The sequence below is a fragment of the Primulina eburnea genome, unplaced genomic scaffold, assembly GCF_022965805.1.
Source record: "Primulina eburnea isolate SZY01 unplaced genomic scaffold, ASM2296580v1 ctg564_ERROPOS167911, whole genome shotgun sequence".
In the NCBI taxonomy this organism is placed as follows: Eukaryota; Viridiplantae; Streptophyta; class Magnoliopsida; order Lamiales; family Gesneriaceae; genus Primulina; species Primulina eburnea.
The window spans coordinates 45,881-62,490 of NW_027331352.1; the positions used below are offsets into that span (position 1 = coordinate 45,881).

At 36.7% G+C, this 16,610-nt stretch overlaps 2 protein-coding genes across 2 annotated transcripts; both read left to right on the plus strand.

Annotated features, from left to right (window-relative positions):
• Window positions 1-2,351: 2,351 nt before the first annotated feature.
• On the plus strand, window positions 2,352-3,241 carry LOC140821416 (uncharacterized). Its single transcript, XM_073181903.1, has 2 exons — window positions 2,352-3,043; window positions 3,076-3,241. Exon 1 carries the CDS (start codon window positions 2,437-2,439, stop codon window positions 2,977-2,979), a length of 543 nt encoding a protein of 180 aa, XP_073038004.1. The 5' UTR covers window positions 2,352-2,436; the 3' UTR covers window positions 2,980-3,043; window positions 3,076-3,241.
• A 4,763-nt stretch (window positions 3,242-8,004) lies between these two features.
• Window positions 8,005-8,379, plus strand: LOC140821410 (uncharacterized). Its single transcript, XM_073181897.1, has one exon. The coding sequence runs from the start codon at window positions 8,005-8,007 to the stop codon at window positions 8,377-8,379; it is 375 nt and encodes a 124-aa protein (XP_073037998.1).
• The last annotated feature ends 8,231 nt before the right edge of the window (window positions 8,380-16,610 follow it).

A 16,610-nucleotide genomic window follows, 5' to 3' on the forward strand; every position in this document is an offset into this window, starting at 1 on the left:
TTCGATTCCTCCAACCACGTTTCCTGAAAAATAAATGAGAACCACATGAGATATAATGGAGTGTTGATCAACAAAACTATGCTTTGTGTGCGCTATATGTTGTCATTGATGTGGCACTTGTCATTTCTTTGTGAGATTGAATGAATCTTGCCATTTTTGAGTTTATGGCTTGCCAAAAATCCAAAAAATGGGATCTCATCCTCCGTGAATTTGGTGGAGCATTACAATTCCTTGTGCTGGTGCATTTCTTGTAAGTACATGGAAGATTATATAAGTTGCACAAGTTATAAACCAAGCTCTGAATATGCACAACAAGGAAGTTGCTCTGTTGAGGTGCAAGCAGTGAGCTCGAGTGACATAATTAATGATGGTCCGGAGAAATTGTTGGAAGCTTCTGAAATAGTGGAAAAGTCCCAAGAGGAAGAATGTGCAAATTAAGAAATGCCGATTTCAAGAAACATGTTGGAAAATATTGAAGACGTTGACGGTGATGCTCTCTGAGATATTTTTATAAGGCAAGATGTCTCAAAATTGGAGGAATATGTGAGGAAGCACTACAAGGAGTTCAGACACATCTATGTGAATCCCTTGCCACAAGTGTTGCAAGGTGTTGCTCATCAAAAAACTCATTCAAACATAGACACAAACACCTTGAGTGCAGTATGAAATATGGCAAATTCTACAATGTTTTTGTGATGGAGGATTGAAAAAAATGGTGAATATACATACCTTGAGAAGATGTGGCTTGATGTAAAGGAGATTGATGATGACAATTTTCAGAAACTTGAATGGTATAACAAAGGCGATGTAATCGGCGATTTCTGTTGGAAGATCGATGAGAGTCGATGGAGATTTGGGGGAAGGGAATGAGGAAGAAAGAGATAAGGATGAGGTTCAGGGAAATCACACTCGGATCTAACATGTTGGAGGAAGAACATGCATTATAACTGTCAATTCTTCTTCAGATCCATAGAACCAATCTTTTCAAAACCATATGACTGTACGCTGAGCTTTAATAGCTAGAAGACCAAACAAAGTAGTCAAATGGCCCACTGGACCAAATTAGCCAAATAGCCAAAATGGGCCAAATTTGTCATTGGCCCAAATTGGCTAGGAGGGCAGTTGTTTGGCCCAAATATTGAAAACCCACCAATTATAAATGCCTGTAGAATATGAGAAGAGCCCAATAGACAAGCCCAGGAAGGGATCAATTGAGGACCACGATGCCAGGAGTTGAGCCACGACCCAACGTGAGTGATCGTGGAATATGGTGGAAACTTCCCTGTGGAGTGTGACAAAAGCAGATGGAGGAATCAGAAAGTGACCGACAAATCAATCCAACAAATCTACAGCAAAAACTCTGCAGAATTCCTTATCAATTTTATGCAAAATTTCTCTTATTTGCTCTGTTGTTTATTGCCATTTCCAGCAAGCGTTTTTATAGATTTTAACAATGTCCATCCAAGTCTCATGTGAAAGCTTTGTTCGAATTTATAACGGCATAATAAATATCGATGTTGCTTATGAATTACTCCTTTAATTTCATTATATTTCTCATTTCACGTTTTTATTTTTGGAGCCATTTCGAGTGAATTAGAACAAACGGCCGAATCGAGATTCGCAACGCTTGGTAAACGAAGTCAGATTAATTCACATTTGGTATGAACACGTGCCTGGCACGCTCGCAAATTTCGTGACAAACACAATCTATTGATTAAGTTGATAAAATTAAATTTATGATTAAAAAACTAAAAATCGATTCTAAACATATAATCTTATTTTAAACCCACTGCTTAAAAATTGACCATAACACTTTTCAAGTTTTTTAAACATTCTTAAAATTAGTATTGTGACGAACGCAACTATGATATCAAGAAATTAACATACTAATAATATAAGTTTTATAAATATATAAGTGAGATTGTTTTAAAATAGAGTAGGTCTCATGTGAGACCGTCTCACGGATCTCAATCTGTGAGACGGATCAACCCTACCCATATTCACCATAAAAAATAATACCCTTAGCATAAAAAGTAATACTTTTTCATGGATTACCCAAATATAGATCTGTCTCACAAAATATGACCCGTAAGACCGTCTCACACAAGTTTTTGTCTTTAAAATATAACAAATATCAATGAAATCATAAATTGAAAAAATAAAGATGGAAATACCAATATACCACTTTAAAAAAATCATTCTAATAATTTTTATTTAGTTGTCATAATATCATAAGAAATTGATGAAAATTTTGTGAAAAATAAAAAATAAAATAAAATAATGTGTGTTTTAAATGACAGACAAATAAAATTAAGAATATTCTTTGATTGGTGTTATATCAAATAAAATATAAATTCGTGATAATTAAAGGAGGTGACACCAACAGTTTCGCGCCACCTTCTCTTTCTCCGCATTTTGATTCTTGCGGGGAAAACTATGACGGATCGTGTACCGGAAAATGACGTCATCGTCAGCATCGCGGATGAGCCATATGCAGGAAAAGGCAACAAAAAGAGCGGCGCGTTTGGGCTCTTCAAAGCGGCCATGTTCATGATACGAAAAGGGCCGAAAGAGAAGGCGGCGAAAAATTATTCCATCCCCGATGAGGACTCAAATGCCAATTGGACGAAGCTTGTGGGTTCCATACGCCCTTTGCATATGCAGGAAAGCGTCCCTTCGCCACCGTCGTCCGTCGCGTCGGATCGGACACCCACGAGGCCAGAGATGTACGAGGAAACGATTGTTCCGGCGTCTCCAGCCACGCCGTTTTCCTCAGCCAGTATGAGCCAATATGCTTCCGCCGTGAGCCTCCGGGATCTGATGGACTCTAGCGACGGTGAGGAGGAAGAGGATCCCGATGAAGTGTTCGATGCCGTCTGTGGGGACGAGATGATTGATGCCAAAGCTGAGGAGTTTATTGCAAAGTTTTACGAGCAAATTCGAATTCAAAACACCACCAATCCCGCGAGAAAGAATTAACATGGGAAGGTGAAAGAAATGTTTGGCGAGTTTGAGGTTGCTTTCTTCATCCACAGATTCTGAGGTGGTTTTCGATAATCATCCACAGATTCTGAGGTGGTTTTATTATCGATTGATCATAGCTGATTAAAGGTGATTCAACGGTTCAAAATTTCTATTGGAGAAACATCTATCGAGATTCCCAGACTTGCCTTTAGTTTTGTTCTTTCAATACATGTAATTCATTTTTCGTTTGTTGGGATTCATGTAATACTAATGACTGTTAATGGCAATTAGTTTTCTGCAGCCAAATTAAATTTCCATTTTTCTGTTATTCTGTATGTAGGTAGGTAGGGATTGCACCGACAAATCAACCAACATTTATATATCGAAATTTCATTGTTTAAAAAAGAGACAAGCGTACGAGTAGACTAGAATCTGATCATACAAACGATCAAATAATATATGCATGTGAAATTAAAGAATCTCTGATGAATCCTAGTAGCCATGGATGATTAAAGAGCACTTTTTCTTCATCCAACGAATCCCATTTCCGACAGAAGCCTTAAATTTACCTTGGATACTGTACACTTTGTACGAAGCTATTCGTTTCTGGCGTTTGACATCTGGATCACTGAATCCCCATGCCTTAGATGTAGACATAGCCTCCCTCTCCCAGGAGCCTCTGTTCTTCATGTTATGATCTCAGAGGATTCCTCCAAGGATTCCTCCAAGACTTTATATATATATATATACATTTACATATATTTTGTATTCTAATTCTGGGGTGGCCAGGGCCAAATTAATTTTCCATGAAATCGTGCCAACCTCAATCTTGCAGTACTGTCTCGAATTGCCAATAAATAAATATCGTTTTGGGGTAATGAAAATTTAAAAATGGATTGCTAATTGCAATATATATAGGCATGGTAGCGAATCCCGAATTTAATCATGATAGGGAGTGTTTGGTTTGCTTGATTAGGTGGGTTTATTTTTTTTAAACTCACCTAATCACTCGTTTGGTTCGATTTTTATTAAACCAAGTCAATCCCTCCTATGAATGATTAGGTTATATTAGGTAGGTTAAAATAATACCTCATAACTCGTAGGATTATTTATCTCACTCTTAATACCTCCTAGTTTTTTAATTTTACCCTTCTCTTATATTCAAACTCACCACCACTTCCCGTCACTGACCGCCGCCGTGCCGCCACGACCGCCGCCGTCCGACCACCGGCCGACAGCGGGCGCCGGCGCCAGCCGATTTTTCCAGCCGGCCGTTTCAGGCCGCTGCCCCCGTCAGCTGTTTCCGGCCGACCGCCGCCGCGAAGGGAAAGGGCAATTTTGTCTTTTAATCAAAAAATTCAAAATTATCCTACACTTAAAAATCGTACCAAAAATAATATTATTTTACACCATATATTACAATCCTACCACAATCATTTTCTTTATCATTTACATACTAATCATTAGTTTATCCTATCCTTCCAACCAAACGTAGCCTAAAGATAACATTCCATTACCATGTTATAGTAGATGTTTTGTAATTCAACGATTGACTAAAAAATTTATTGACTCGGTTGTAGTTAACAATATTTATTTTAATAATTTACATTACATGGTTTCAGTTTACTTTATTTGTATACATATGCAATCGACATAGATAAAAACCTTGATTATACTTTAATGCAAATGAATCGTACTTCAATCTTGAAACTCATTTGTCAACACTATATAAATTTGTTTCTAGTCAATTCAGCCGCCTAAAAACAAGGATAAAAGCCGATTGAGCTTGAGACTAGCATCTGTGATGTTGTGTACCGTGTTTCATGGTAAGGGTATAGAGATATCCAATCATGCCGATAAGTAATTATATCATGATTGTACCAAACAATCTTCCCTCGAACTTTTCAATTGGTTATTCTTAATCGAGAGAAAAAGTCTGTGGTTATGATTGTACATCCTTAGTCCTTACGACTCGGGACAACACTGAGGTTCTACATACTAGAATTGTGTCTTTGACTCGTTAACGACTCCGCGAGGGTCACAAGGTTGCCATGTTGGGTGTAATTGCGACATGTGTAGGAACCAATGTATTGTAGTCAGGAATTCACCGCTCACCTACTGTGTGGATATCTTATGTGATATAACGAAATAGTAATGCATGAAATCTTTGGCGAGACTGTAAGATGTACTTTAAGGACAAGGGTTCTCCAGTTGTACATGCGATGACACTATGAATATTTCATGAATCTATCACATAGCCATCAAATTTAATATGCAACCTTCGATGAACCAATGGTTGCAGATTCAAACGAGATATGTGAAATGAAGAGATCGTACTGTACGTTAATTATAAGCGATTGGTTCTTACAGGCATTATCATTGATACCTAGGGAATCATGGGACGATGATACTAGACGTTCTTACTATGATTCGATGGATTTAACCAGAAAATTATTTCTAACATTCTAATGATCAAATGTTGATAATTAGAATGCAGCAAATAAGAGTAAGCTCAAATAAAAGACAATGTCCTAATCACAAAGATTTGTGAACTCACACCCAGCTGTATCCCTGAGCTATTGTGGGTCACACAAGTATTAGATCATTTGTTCCCGTTGAGAAAATAAATTCGAAGAGTTGAATTTATATAAAATTATGAGATAGTAAATTCAAGAAGTTGAATTTATGATAATTAAAATTTAGAGAGAATAAATTAAGGAGTTGAATTTATAAAAAATTAAGTGTTTAAATTATTAAAATCAAATGTTGAGTTTATGAAATATTAAATGTAACGGAAGTATGTATAATGGACATGTAAGAGTATAACTCCAACATGCTAAATAATTAAAGTTCTTAATAGATTTTGATATAACCACAAAACCCTAGCCTCCAGTGATTAAGATTTTCGGAAAACACAGCCCCCCCTCCCAAAAAAAAAACTCTCAAATTTTGGACACCTTAAAAAAAGTTTAGGGTTCGAGCTTCAACTTAATTTTTGATCTCATCGTTAAATCTCTTCTAAATTTTCTAGTACAATTTAGAAGAGGAAAAAATATTCCAGTCGTGGACTTGGTTGGAGAATAGAAGAAAAGCATCAAGAAGATCGTCCGTAGAGAATACTACAAGAGCCATCTCCGCCAATTTCGGAATATTTGGTGCCAAGTGATTATTTACTAAATGTATATTTATAAATGCCCTATGAATGTTTTTTTTTTTCCAAATCATATGAGTATCCAAAGACGTTATTTGAACGTCAGATTAAAAGTTTTAAAATTTTCGTTGTGTTTTGGACACCAAAAAACCGATTCCCAACAGTGTTATCAGAGCCGAGTTCTCTATATTTTATGGTTTAAGTTTCATGTTGATTTTTTATTTCTAACAACACGAAAAAATTTTCTCAGAAAATTGATACACCATTAAATTTTGATTTTAATCCTAAAACAAAAAAAATAGTTGAACTTCCCGGAACAGCTCGGGAAGTCACCGTGCGTGCACATTGCGATGTGCAGCGCGACGCAGCGATCGTGCTGCCACCTGCGCGCACATTGTGCCCACCAGTTCCTGATAAGATCGGGTAACACGGGCACCCCCAGGATCACCTCAGGCACTGTGCTATGTCATTGGCTTGAATTTTCCAGGCAATGGTGCGATTTTCCGATTTATAAATTTTGGATAAAATTGATATTTTTTGAAAATTTGTTAAATTTTTCCTTAAAAATCAAATTTTGGTAAATCAATAATTTTCTTGTAAGATTATGATTTTAATTATTTATGCTAAAAAAAAGTTTTATAAGAAATAAATTACTGTTGAATAAATTGAAAATTAAATAAAATGTGTTTATTTAAGTTATTTGTTGGTTAGTAATAAAATTACTAGATGCATGATTTAATTGGTTAATTAAATTTATTTAATTAATTGATGTTAATAGTTGATATTAAATGCATGAAAGATGATTGATATCGTTGATCAATGTGATAGGTGTATGTTAGAATAATTTATTGTTTTATTCATTTTGTTAATATTTGATATTATTAAAGTGAGCCTGGTTTATGGCATGTTCCATCCCATGAGATGTATCTCTTATGTTTTATGGCTATTCAAATGTAATTATTAGAATATTGGGAGATCAAGAGGAAGATGGTCGGCCTGATGCACAAGATGAAGACATGTAAAATATTTAAAACTCTTGTAATAAATTCCATTTGCATCCATGCATTCACCTAGGTTATGAGCCTGGATCCATGTCTGGCTCACATGGATCTAATAGTGTTGGTGACTAATCATCCTTATTAATTTTTATGTCATATTATGATATACATGAGATATACAGTAGTATACATGTATGTATATTATTAAATAACTAGTTACATGAATCTGGAAAATATACGATCTCGCAGCATGCGATTTTAAATTAAAATGATGAGACAATTTTAAAATTAAAATCTCTTGTTTTGAATAAGATTCAAAATTTATATCAAACCGCAAAAGTAAAAATTTAAATAGATTAATTTATTCTTGCCTTCCGTCAACCATTGTTGAATGATATACGCTACACATGGTCAGTATGTGGCTCATATTATTGGGGAGAGTTGGACGCGTGAAAGCTGTGACTTCCACCGGACATGTGATGTGAATTGAGTGAAACTCACATGACTTCGGCTCATATTATTGAGGGAATTCATCGAGACCATTCACTAAAATTGGATACTGATGGGTTGGTTTGACACATAAAAATAAACGTCGTCATATTATTGGGTGCTTATTAAATATGAGGCGAAACACGGAGAAGTTGCATAGGGATGGAATTGGATTATACTTTTAGAAATTATAATTGACTGATATTATTCGGAATCATATTGTCTTATTGGGCTCTATGTGTCCACTAAGAAAGTACGATTCCCTTTTTTTTATCAGATGATTGTGGAAATGTCAAAATAGTTGGAGGAAAATTTATAAAATAAAAGTCCATATTTTATATCTTAAAATTATTTTAAAATAATCAATAACCATTATCTGTTATCGATTTTAGTATATTTACGATGACGTTTCGTAACCCGCTTTCAATAATTATTGATCAAAACAAGTTGACTGGCCCTAACTATAATGACTGGTTTCAAAATTTTAAGATTGTTATGAACTCGGAAAGGATTGTGTATGTGCTTGATAAGAAGCCACCGAAAGAAGCACTTTCGAACGTCAGTGAGATTGAATTGGCTAAGCTAGAGAAATGGTATGACCATGATCTTCAAGCTAAAAGCTACATGTTATCCTCTATGTCAAATGAACTTCAGAAAAGGTTCGAGGAGGCGGTGAATGCTCCTGACATTCACATTAATCAGAAAGAAATCTATAGTGTACAAACTCGCTCAGAAAGACATGTTACTATTAAAGAACTCATGACTACTCGTCTGTGAGATAGGATCTCGGTCCATGAGCATGGATGTTAGGATGATTGGGCTCATTAAGAAGTTGGTGGGAATCGACGTGGTTATTCCTAGTGCGCTCTCGATTGATATTCTCTCGCTGCCACTGCCCTCCTCGTTCGATGGATTGTTATGAACTCGGAAAGGATTGTGTATGTGCTTGATAAGAAGCCACCGAAAGAAGCACTTTCGAACGTCAGTGAGACTGAATTGGCTAAGCTAGAGAAATGGTATGACCATGATCTTCAAGCTAAAAGCTACATGTTATCCTCTATGTCAAATGAACTTCAGAAAAGGTTCGAGGAGGCGGTGAATGCTCCTGACATTCACATTAATCAGAAAGAAATCTATAGTGTACAAACTCGCTCAGAAAGACATGTTACTATTAAAGAACTCATGACTACTCGTCTGTGAGATAGGATCTCGGTCCATGAGCATGGATGTTAGGATGATTGGGCTCATTAAGAAGTTGGTGGGAATCGACGTGGTTATTCCTAGTGCGCTCTCGATTGATATTCTCTCGCTGCCACTGCCCTCCTCGTTCGATGGATTGTTATGAACTCGGAAAGGATTGTGTATGTGCTTGATAAGAAGCCACCGAAAGAAGCACTTTCGAACGTCAGTGAGACTGAATTGGCTAAGCTAGAGAAATGGTATGACCATGATCTTCAAGCTAAAAGCTACATGTTATCCTCTATGTCAAATGAACTTCAGAAAAGGTTCGAGGAGGCGGTGAATGCTCCTGACATTCACATTAATCAGAAAGAAATCTATAGTGTACAAACTCGCTCAGAAAGACATGTTACTATTAAAGAACTCATGACTACTCGTCTGTGAGATAGGATCTCGGTCCATGAGCATGGATGTTAGGATGATTGGGCTCATTAAGAAGTTGGTGGGAATCGACGTGGTTATTCCTAGTGCGCTCTCGATTGATATTCTCTCGCTGCCACTGCCCTCCTCGTTCGATGGATTGTTATGAACTCGGAAAGGATTGTGTATGTGCTTGATAAGAAGCCACCGAAAGAAGCACTTTCGAACGTCAGTGAGACTGAATTGGCTAAGCTAGAGAAATGGTACGACCATGATCTTCAAGCTAAAAGCTACATGTTATCCTCTATGTCAAATGAACTTCAGAAAAGGTTCGAGGAGGCGGTGAATGCTCCTGACATTCACATTAATCAGAAAGAAATCTATAGTGTACAAACTCGCTCAGAAAGACATGTTACTGTTAAAGAACTCATGACTACTCGTCTGTGAGATAGGATCTCGGTCCATGAGCATGGATGTTAGGATGATTGGGCTCATTGAGAAGTTGGTGGGAATCGACGTGGTTATTCCTAGTGCGCTCTCGATTGATATTCTCTCGCTGCCACTGCCCTCCTCGTTCGATGGATTCGTGGTCAATTTTAATATGAACAAGCTGGAGGCCAATCTTGAAGAGTTGGTCAACATGCTTACTACCAATGAGGCCATAATAAAAAAGGAAAAGCATGTTGTTCTAGTGAGCTCGTTGTCCGGTACGAAAAAGGGAGCTCAAAATAGAGGGAAGAAGCATATTCCGGGGTCCACAAAGCCCGAAAAGTTAAAACATATTTGTTTCTACTAAAATAAGCCTTGATATTGGAGGCGTAACTGCACAAAGTTTCTTGCCCAGAAGCGTTCTGGCCATGATATGTTTTACATTGGAGTAAATGTCTCAATTAATTTCTCTTCTTAGGTATTGGACACCGGATGTGGTTCTCATCTATGCAATGATTTACAGGTGATGACAAGGAGCATGATATTTAGAGATGGCGAGATATTTATAAGATTAGGGAATAGAGCAAGGGTTGCTGCAACTGCTATTGGAGATGTTACTTTGATTTTAAACAATAATTGGAAGGCTTGATCCATTGATGGATTATTCAAACAGTTAATTCTTTGCTCGTGTGAAAGAAATGAACTTGTCAATTCATAAATGGTCACTTTTGGCAAGACTTTAGATTCTTCAATCGCGACAGCGGTATGATCGAATTTAGGAGGAAGACTTCGAAGAATTTTTTCAACAACCATTTTCTTTAATCTTGCCTCCTCTACTTTTTATTTGGTTGAATATTCGAGACTCATGAAGAAAAATCTTGCACCGTCTCTCGTTCTTCCATTTTTAAATTATCAAAATCTTCCACAAGTATTGGAGCTTCAATGCAATTGTCTTCTCTGTGCTTTGCAATTCTTGCTTCAATATCTCCCAAGCTTCTTTTTGAAATTTTGTGTGTCCTCTATCATCGTTGCTTGGTTCTTCGAGTTCTTCATAATCTATCACATTCAAAAATAAGAACTTGACTTGGAGAGTAGGCAAATAAATTGGAAGTCATTCTACCTTTGTGAAAGAGGAGAATCTTGCACGTAACCTTCATAAATGTTTCTGGGATCTCTCAAAAAAACGGCCTATAATTTTATATGAAACTTGGAATTCTTATAACATGTCTCTGGCACCAAATTTGTTGGTGCGGAAGCGTATAAAATATGAGAAAATATGAACTTTATTGGCGGAAATTGAGAGTAGCTACAACACACTTTTATATTTTGTTGTTGTTCTTCTTAAATTTACGTACATGAAAACCAATTTATAATTAAACAAAGACATTTAGAATAAACTAAGACTAGTCAACAATATTAAAATGATGACCACTCCTGAGACCAACTCTTCATTCTTCAAGCCCTGACCATCCTTTCCGATGCATTTCTAGAAGATTACAGTCATACTTTGATATCCCGAAATTGCAACCTTTGACTAGATGTCACATAATCCACAAATCAATCCCCTCCTCATAGCACAATCTCTAGTTGTTCAGCTATCATTGACGGCTGGTTTATAAGCACAAATCTTATAGAGATTTTAAGAATTTTATTTTATAATATTTGTGATTATCTGTAATTATTATATCTAGTTATGTGTTTATCTGAATTAATGTTATAATATTTGTATATTTGAATAAAAGAGGAAAAAAAACCTAATTTGGGAGGTAAGATGATTGCACAAAATTTCAAAGGAAACAAAATACCAAAAAAAGGAAATAAAATATTTTATATTTTATTAACTTGAAAATATTGAAGTTTTGAAAGAAATTATGTGTAGATCTTGATAAATAAAATATCTACAATTTTATCTATAATTTTTGAACTTGACATAGGCTTCAAGGAGTTGGAGGATTAGGCCCATGAAGTGGAGATAAAAAGAGACGTGAAAGAAACTTACAAAAGAGGCGCCAAAAAGAGAAAAAAAAAATAGGACATAAAGGGGGAAGGAGGAGAGAAGAAGGCATAGACGTAAGGAGAAGGGCGGAAGAGAGAGGCATCTTAGAGAGTACAGAGAAAGGAAAGGAGGAGGCGAGGTTAGTCACATAAAGAAAAGAGGAGAGGAGAAGTGAAAATAGAGGAAGGAAGAGAAGACGGAAGAGCATAATTGAAGAGAGGAAAACAAAAGGCAGAAACATAAGGAATTTCTCAACACACTTATTTTGTTTTCTTCTATGAAATTAAATCTGAGTTTCACTTTTGCTTTGAATTCATTGAATAATTTTATTTAGACTAGAACCACGATAGGACCTAATAATACTTTATTTGATATTTGGTTTATTTTCAATATATTATTTTTCTTGATTTTAGTTATTGATTGATGTTAGTTTAATATTTCTTGTTAATAGACTGATCAACTATTTACATTAATCACGAATCGGAAGATGATTGATTAAATATAACAACAAAAACGTCATCAACACATGGTTAAACTGAATAGAAATAGGATTCGGTTTCAGTGTGGGGTTTTAGGTGAAAACTGAAATTCCACGAAAATTTAATGCGTTTAGATCTAATTAAATTCAATTAGAAATAATTAGACTGTAGATTTAAATAGTTTTATTAAATCTAGGAATCGTCTAATAAATAAAATTGAGGATTTCACCGTGATTGCCAAGAATTAAATAATTAATTGAATTTTAACACGTGTCAACATAGTAGAGTTTGATACCGTTGAGTATCTTAGTTTTTTATTTGAAGTTGAATCTATCATTGATCGTTGAATTCGTCGTTTTTAATTACAATTATTTTATTTAATTGCTTATATTAATAATTCACACATCATCTTTGTATTTATTTTGTGTTGCCTTAAATTAAGTAATAAAAATTCTAATAATTAAATATTAGTCTTTATAGATCGATACTTGAACTCATCATCCATTCACTATAACTTGACCTATTCCGCTTATTAAATTTATTTCCAATCGAAATCGTCGGTCATTTCTCTCTATACTGGTGACATTTACCAGCTCGAGACAATGTTAAAACTTGTAACTTGACACCACCTTTGTAAACGTCAGATGGATAATTGGTACCATGGCCACATCTTCAGATTTAACGTACCACATCTCTTACAAAGTGCACTCTCGCGTCTTTGTTTGGATCTTTCATGAAATATTTATTAGAGAATGGAAGCTCATCGATTGATAAAGCAGAACTCAAAGCTGCTGTGTATCTGTACAAGAACAGAAAATGAATTGAATTGCATTTGACTAACTAACTCCTACTATTTATATTGGTCAATGTATTAACTCTATCCCAATACAAAAGCGCTACTACTCCATACAAAAGCGCTACTACTTCTAACACTCCCCCTCAAGATGTGAGTGGATGTTATGCACTCCCATCTTGACTAGGAGATCTTTAAAACGCGAGGGGAGCAATGGCTTTGTAAACAAATCTGCCAGCTGCAATTCTGAAGAAACGTGCATCAGTTTAATAACCCTTGCTTGCACTTGCTCACGTACGATATGACAATCAATGTCGATGTGCTTAGTCCTCTCGTGAAAGACAGCATTTGATCCAATATGTATAGCAGCTTGGCTATCACAAAACAACACTGATGGCTCATTGGTTTCAACTGCTAGATCTTTAAGTAATGTTCTGATCCACATAACCTCACAAGTAGCCGCTGCCATAGCTCTATATTCTGCTTCAGCAGATGATCTTGAGACTGTTGGTTGTTTCTTTGATCGCCAAGATATCATAGACTCACCAAGGAATACACAAAAACCTGTAACTGATCTTCGTGTGTCCAAGCATGAGCCCCAATCAGTATCTGAACAGAACTTGAGTTTCAGATCAGATACATTCTTGTAGAGCAGGTCCTACCCAATTGTTCCTTTTATATACCTCAAGACATTCAATGCTGCTTCCATATGCGAGGAGCGTGGTTTAGAAACGTATTGACTTAGTTTGTTCACAACATAAGTCAAGTCAGGACAAGTAATCGTGAGATATATTAAACGTCCAATTAGTCTCCTATATGCAAGAGGATCAGAAAGCAACTTCCCATCATCAATAGAAAGTTTGGTGTTAGCATCCATGGGTGTGGACCTCGGCTTACATACAAGAAGACCAGCTTCTGTAAGTAATTTCACTGCATAGTTTCTTTGGCAAATGGAAATGCCGCATTTTGATCTAGCCACTTCTATTCCTAAAAAATATTTCAATTCTCCCAAGTCTTTCAGCCGAAACTTGCTGTCAAGGTATGTTTTCAATTCATTTGCTTCTTTCTCGCAATTGGTGGCAACAACAATATCGTCAACGTAAACTAATAAAGCAACAAAGATATTTCCTCGTGTCTGAAGAAATAATGAATTATCAGCATGGGACTGTATGAAACCAATATCTAACAGTGCAGTAGAAAATTTAGCAAACCATTGGCGCGATGCTTGTTTCAAGCCATATAGCGACTTGTGGAGTTTACACAGAGCATTTGGTGGTAGAGTCTCCCCCTCTCTGCAATACCCTTGGGGCAGAGACATGTAGACCTCTTCCGAGAGATCGCCATGAAGGAAAGCATTGTTAACGTCGAGTTGGATTAAATACCAACCTTGGGCAGCAGCCAAAGCTAACAAGATCTTAACAGTTACAAGCTTAGCTACCGGAGAGAATGTTTCAAGGTAGTCAATACCCTCTTGTTGCGTATATCCTTTGGCAACTAAGCATGCCTTGTATCGCTGCAGAGAACCATCGGCAGAGAATTTGGCTTTATATACACAACGGCAGCCAATAACAGATTTGCTCGGGGGTAAAGTGATGACTCACCAGGTGTTGTTGGCTTCTAAAGCACTGATTTCATCTGCCATGGCTTGTCTCCATGCAGGAATAGCAACAGCTTGAGAGTAGTGTTCTGGTTCAATGATGGAGGATATATTGTTGACAAGAACAGAAAAAGAAGATGAAAGTCTGCTGGAACTGAGATATGAAGCCAAAGGGTGTGCTGTCGTGGAAGAAGGTTGGGATGCAATAGTGAAACAATGATAATCACGAAGATGATTTGGAGGATGAATAGGACGATTGGACCTAGTGTGCTTGAGCAAGTCATTAGGAATGGGTGTGATAGAATCATGAACTGGTATGACACCATCAGAAAAAATAAAAGAATGATCAGCAAAGGATGAAATGTCTTTGAAAGGAAAGGAAAGTTCATGAAAGATGACATCCCGTGAGACAAACAATTCATTAGTCTCCATGTTTAAGAGTTTATAGCCTTTGTAACCCGGTGGATAACCCAGGAATACAGACTTGATAGCTCGAGAAGAAAACTTATCTCGAGAGGATGGAAGAGTGGAGGCAAAGCATAAACATCCAAAAACTTTCAGGTGGGAATAAGAAGGAGATTTATGATGCAACAGCTCGAATGGTGACTTATTGGCAAGTAAAGTCGATGGAGTACGATTAATCAAGTAGACAGCGGTAAGGACACAATCTGGCCAATAAGCTTTTGGAACATGAGATTGGAAAAGAAGGGCACGAGCCACATTCAAGATATGTTGGTGTTTGCGCTCAACCACAGAATTTTGTTGTGGTCTTTCAACACAAGAGTGGAACGAACAATGCCCTTTTGATGAAAGAAATCTGTGAAGTTGAGTTCTGGGGCATTATCACTTCGGACCCCTTTAATTTTGATACCAAATTGAGTATATATCATTTGATAAAAAATTGGAAATATCGTTTGGACGTCACACTTTGCTTTCAACATGTATGTCCAAGTGAAACAAGTGTGCTCATCCACTATGGTCAAGAAATACTTATGACCTTCAACCGAAATAGGACTAAAAGGGCCCCAAACATCTATATGTAAAAGCTTGAAAGGAACATCACACAAGTTATTCTGAGAAACAAAAGGCAAACGTTTTTGCTTTGATAGATGGCAAATGGAACAAGGTGCATGTGATTGCTTTACAAAAGAAGAACCCAAGTGTGTACTTAAGCTAGAAAGTTTGACAAAAGAAGGGTGTCCCATACAAAAGTGCCATATATGTGTAAGATCAACAGAGGCAGTACAAACAACTGGAGAAGAAGTATTTCCCAACTTGCTCAGCACATATAGATTTCCAACACGCTTACCCTCCCAATCATCTTGACTCGGTTGATATCCTGGATTTTACAAACATCAGAGAAGAAACTAACTGAACATGAAAGAGATTTAGTGAGGGAAGTAATTGAGAGTAAATTGAATTTAAATTGTGGCACATATAAAACATCATGAAGAGTGAGGTCACTGGTCAACTGAACCGAACCAATGCAGGCAACATTTATTGAAAAATTATTTGGAAGAATCACTTTGGAATTGATTGGCCTAAATGTAGTAAAAAGAGACATGGAACAACATATATGATGTGTGGCTCCTGTGTCTCTTACCCAATCCAAGGGTTGAAAGGCAGGGAAAGAATCGAATAAAGAGAAAATACCATTGAAGCAGGACACTGATGACTCTTGCTGTTGGTGTTCCATTGTGGGGTTACTCATTGTTTGAATTTTGGAGCTTAAAAACTCTATAAGCTGATTACATTGACCATGAGTGAGAGAGTCCACAGATACAGTCGGAGCAACCTCTGAGGAAGCAGAAGAAGCATAATTTGTATATGCTTGTGCTTTCCCGAAAGATGATTTTCTTTGGGATGTCCAGGAGGAAAGCCATGTAGCTTGTAACACTTATCCACTGTGTGATTGGTGTAGTTGCAATAAGTGCAAACTTTATCATTTTATACTTTGGAATTCATGAACTTTTTCACGGTTCCTACGGCAGTGGACGCATTGGACATAGGTGAAGCATCGATGTCTAATTTGACATTACCAGATGTTATAGACCGTTGTCTCTCCTCCTGAGCCACTAGAGAAAACACCTTGGCAATACCAGGGAGAGGGTCGAC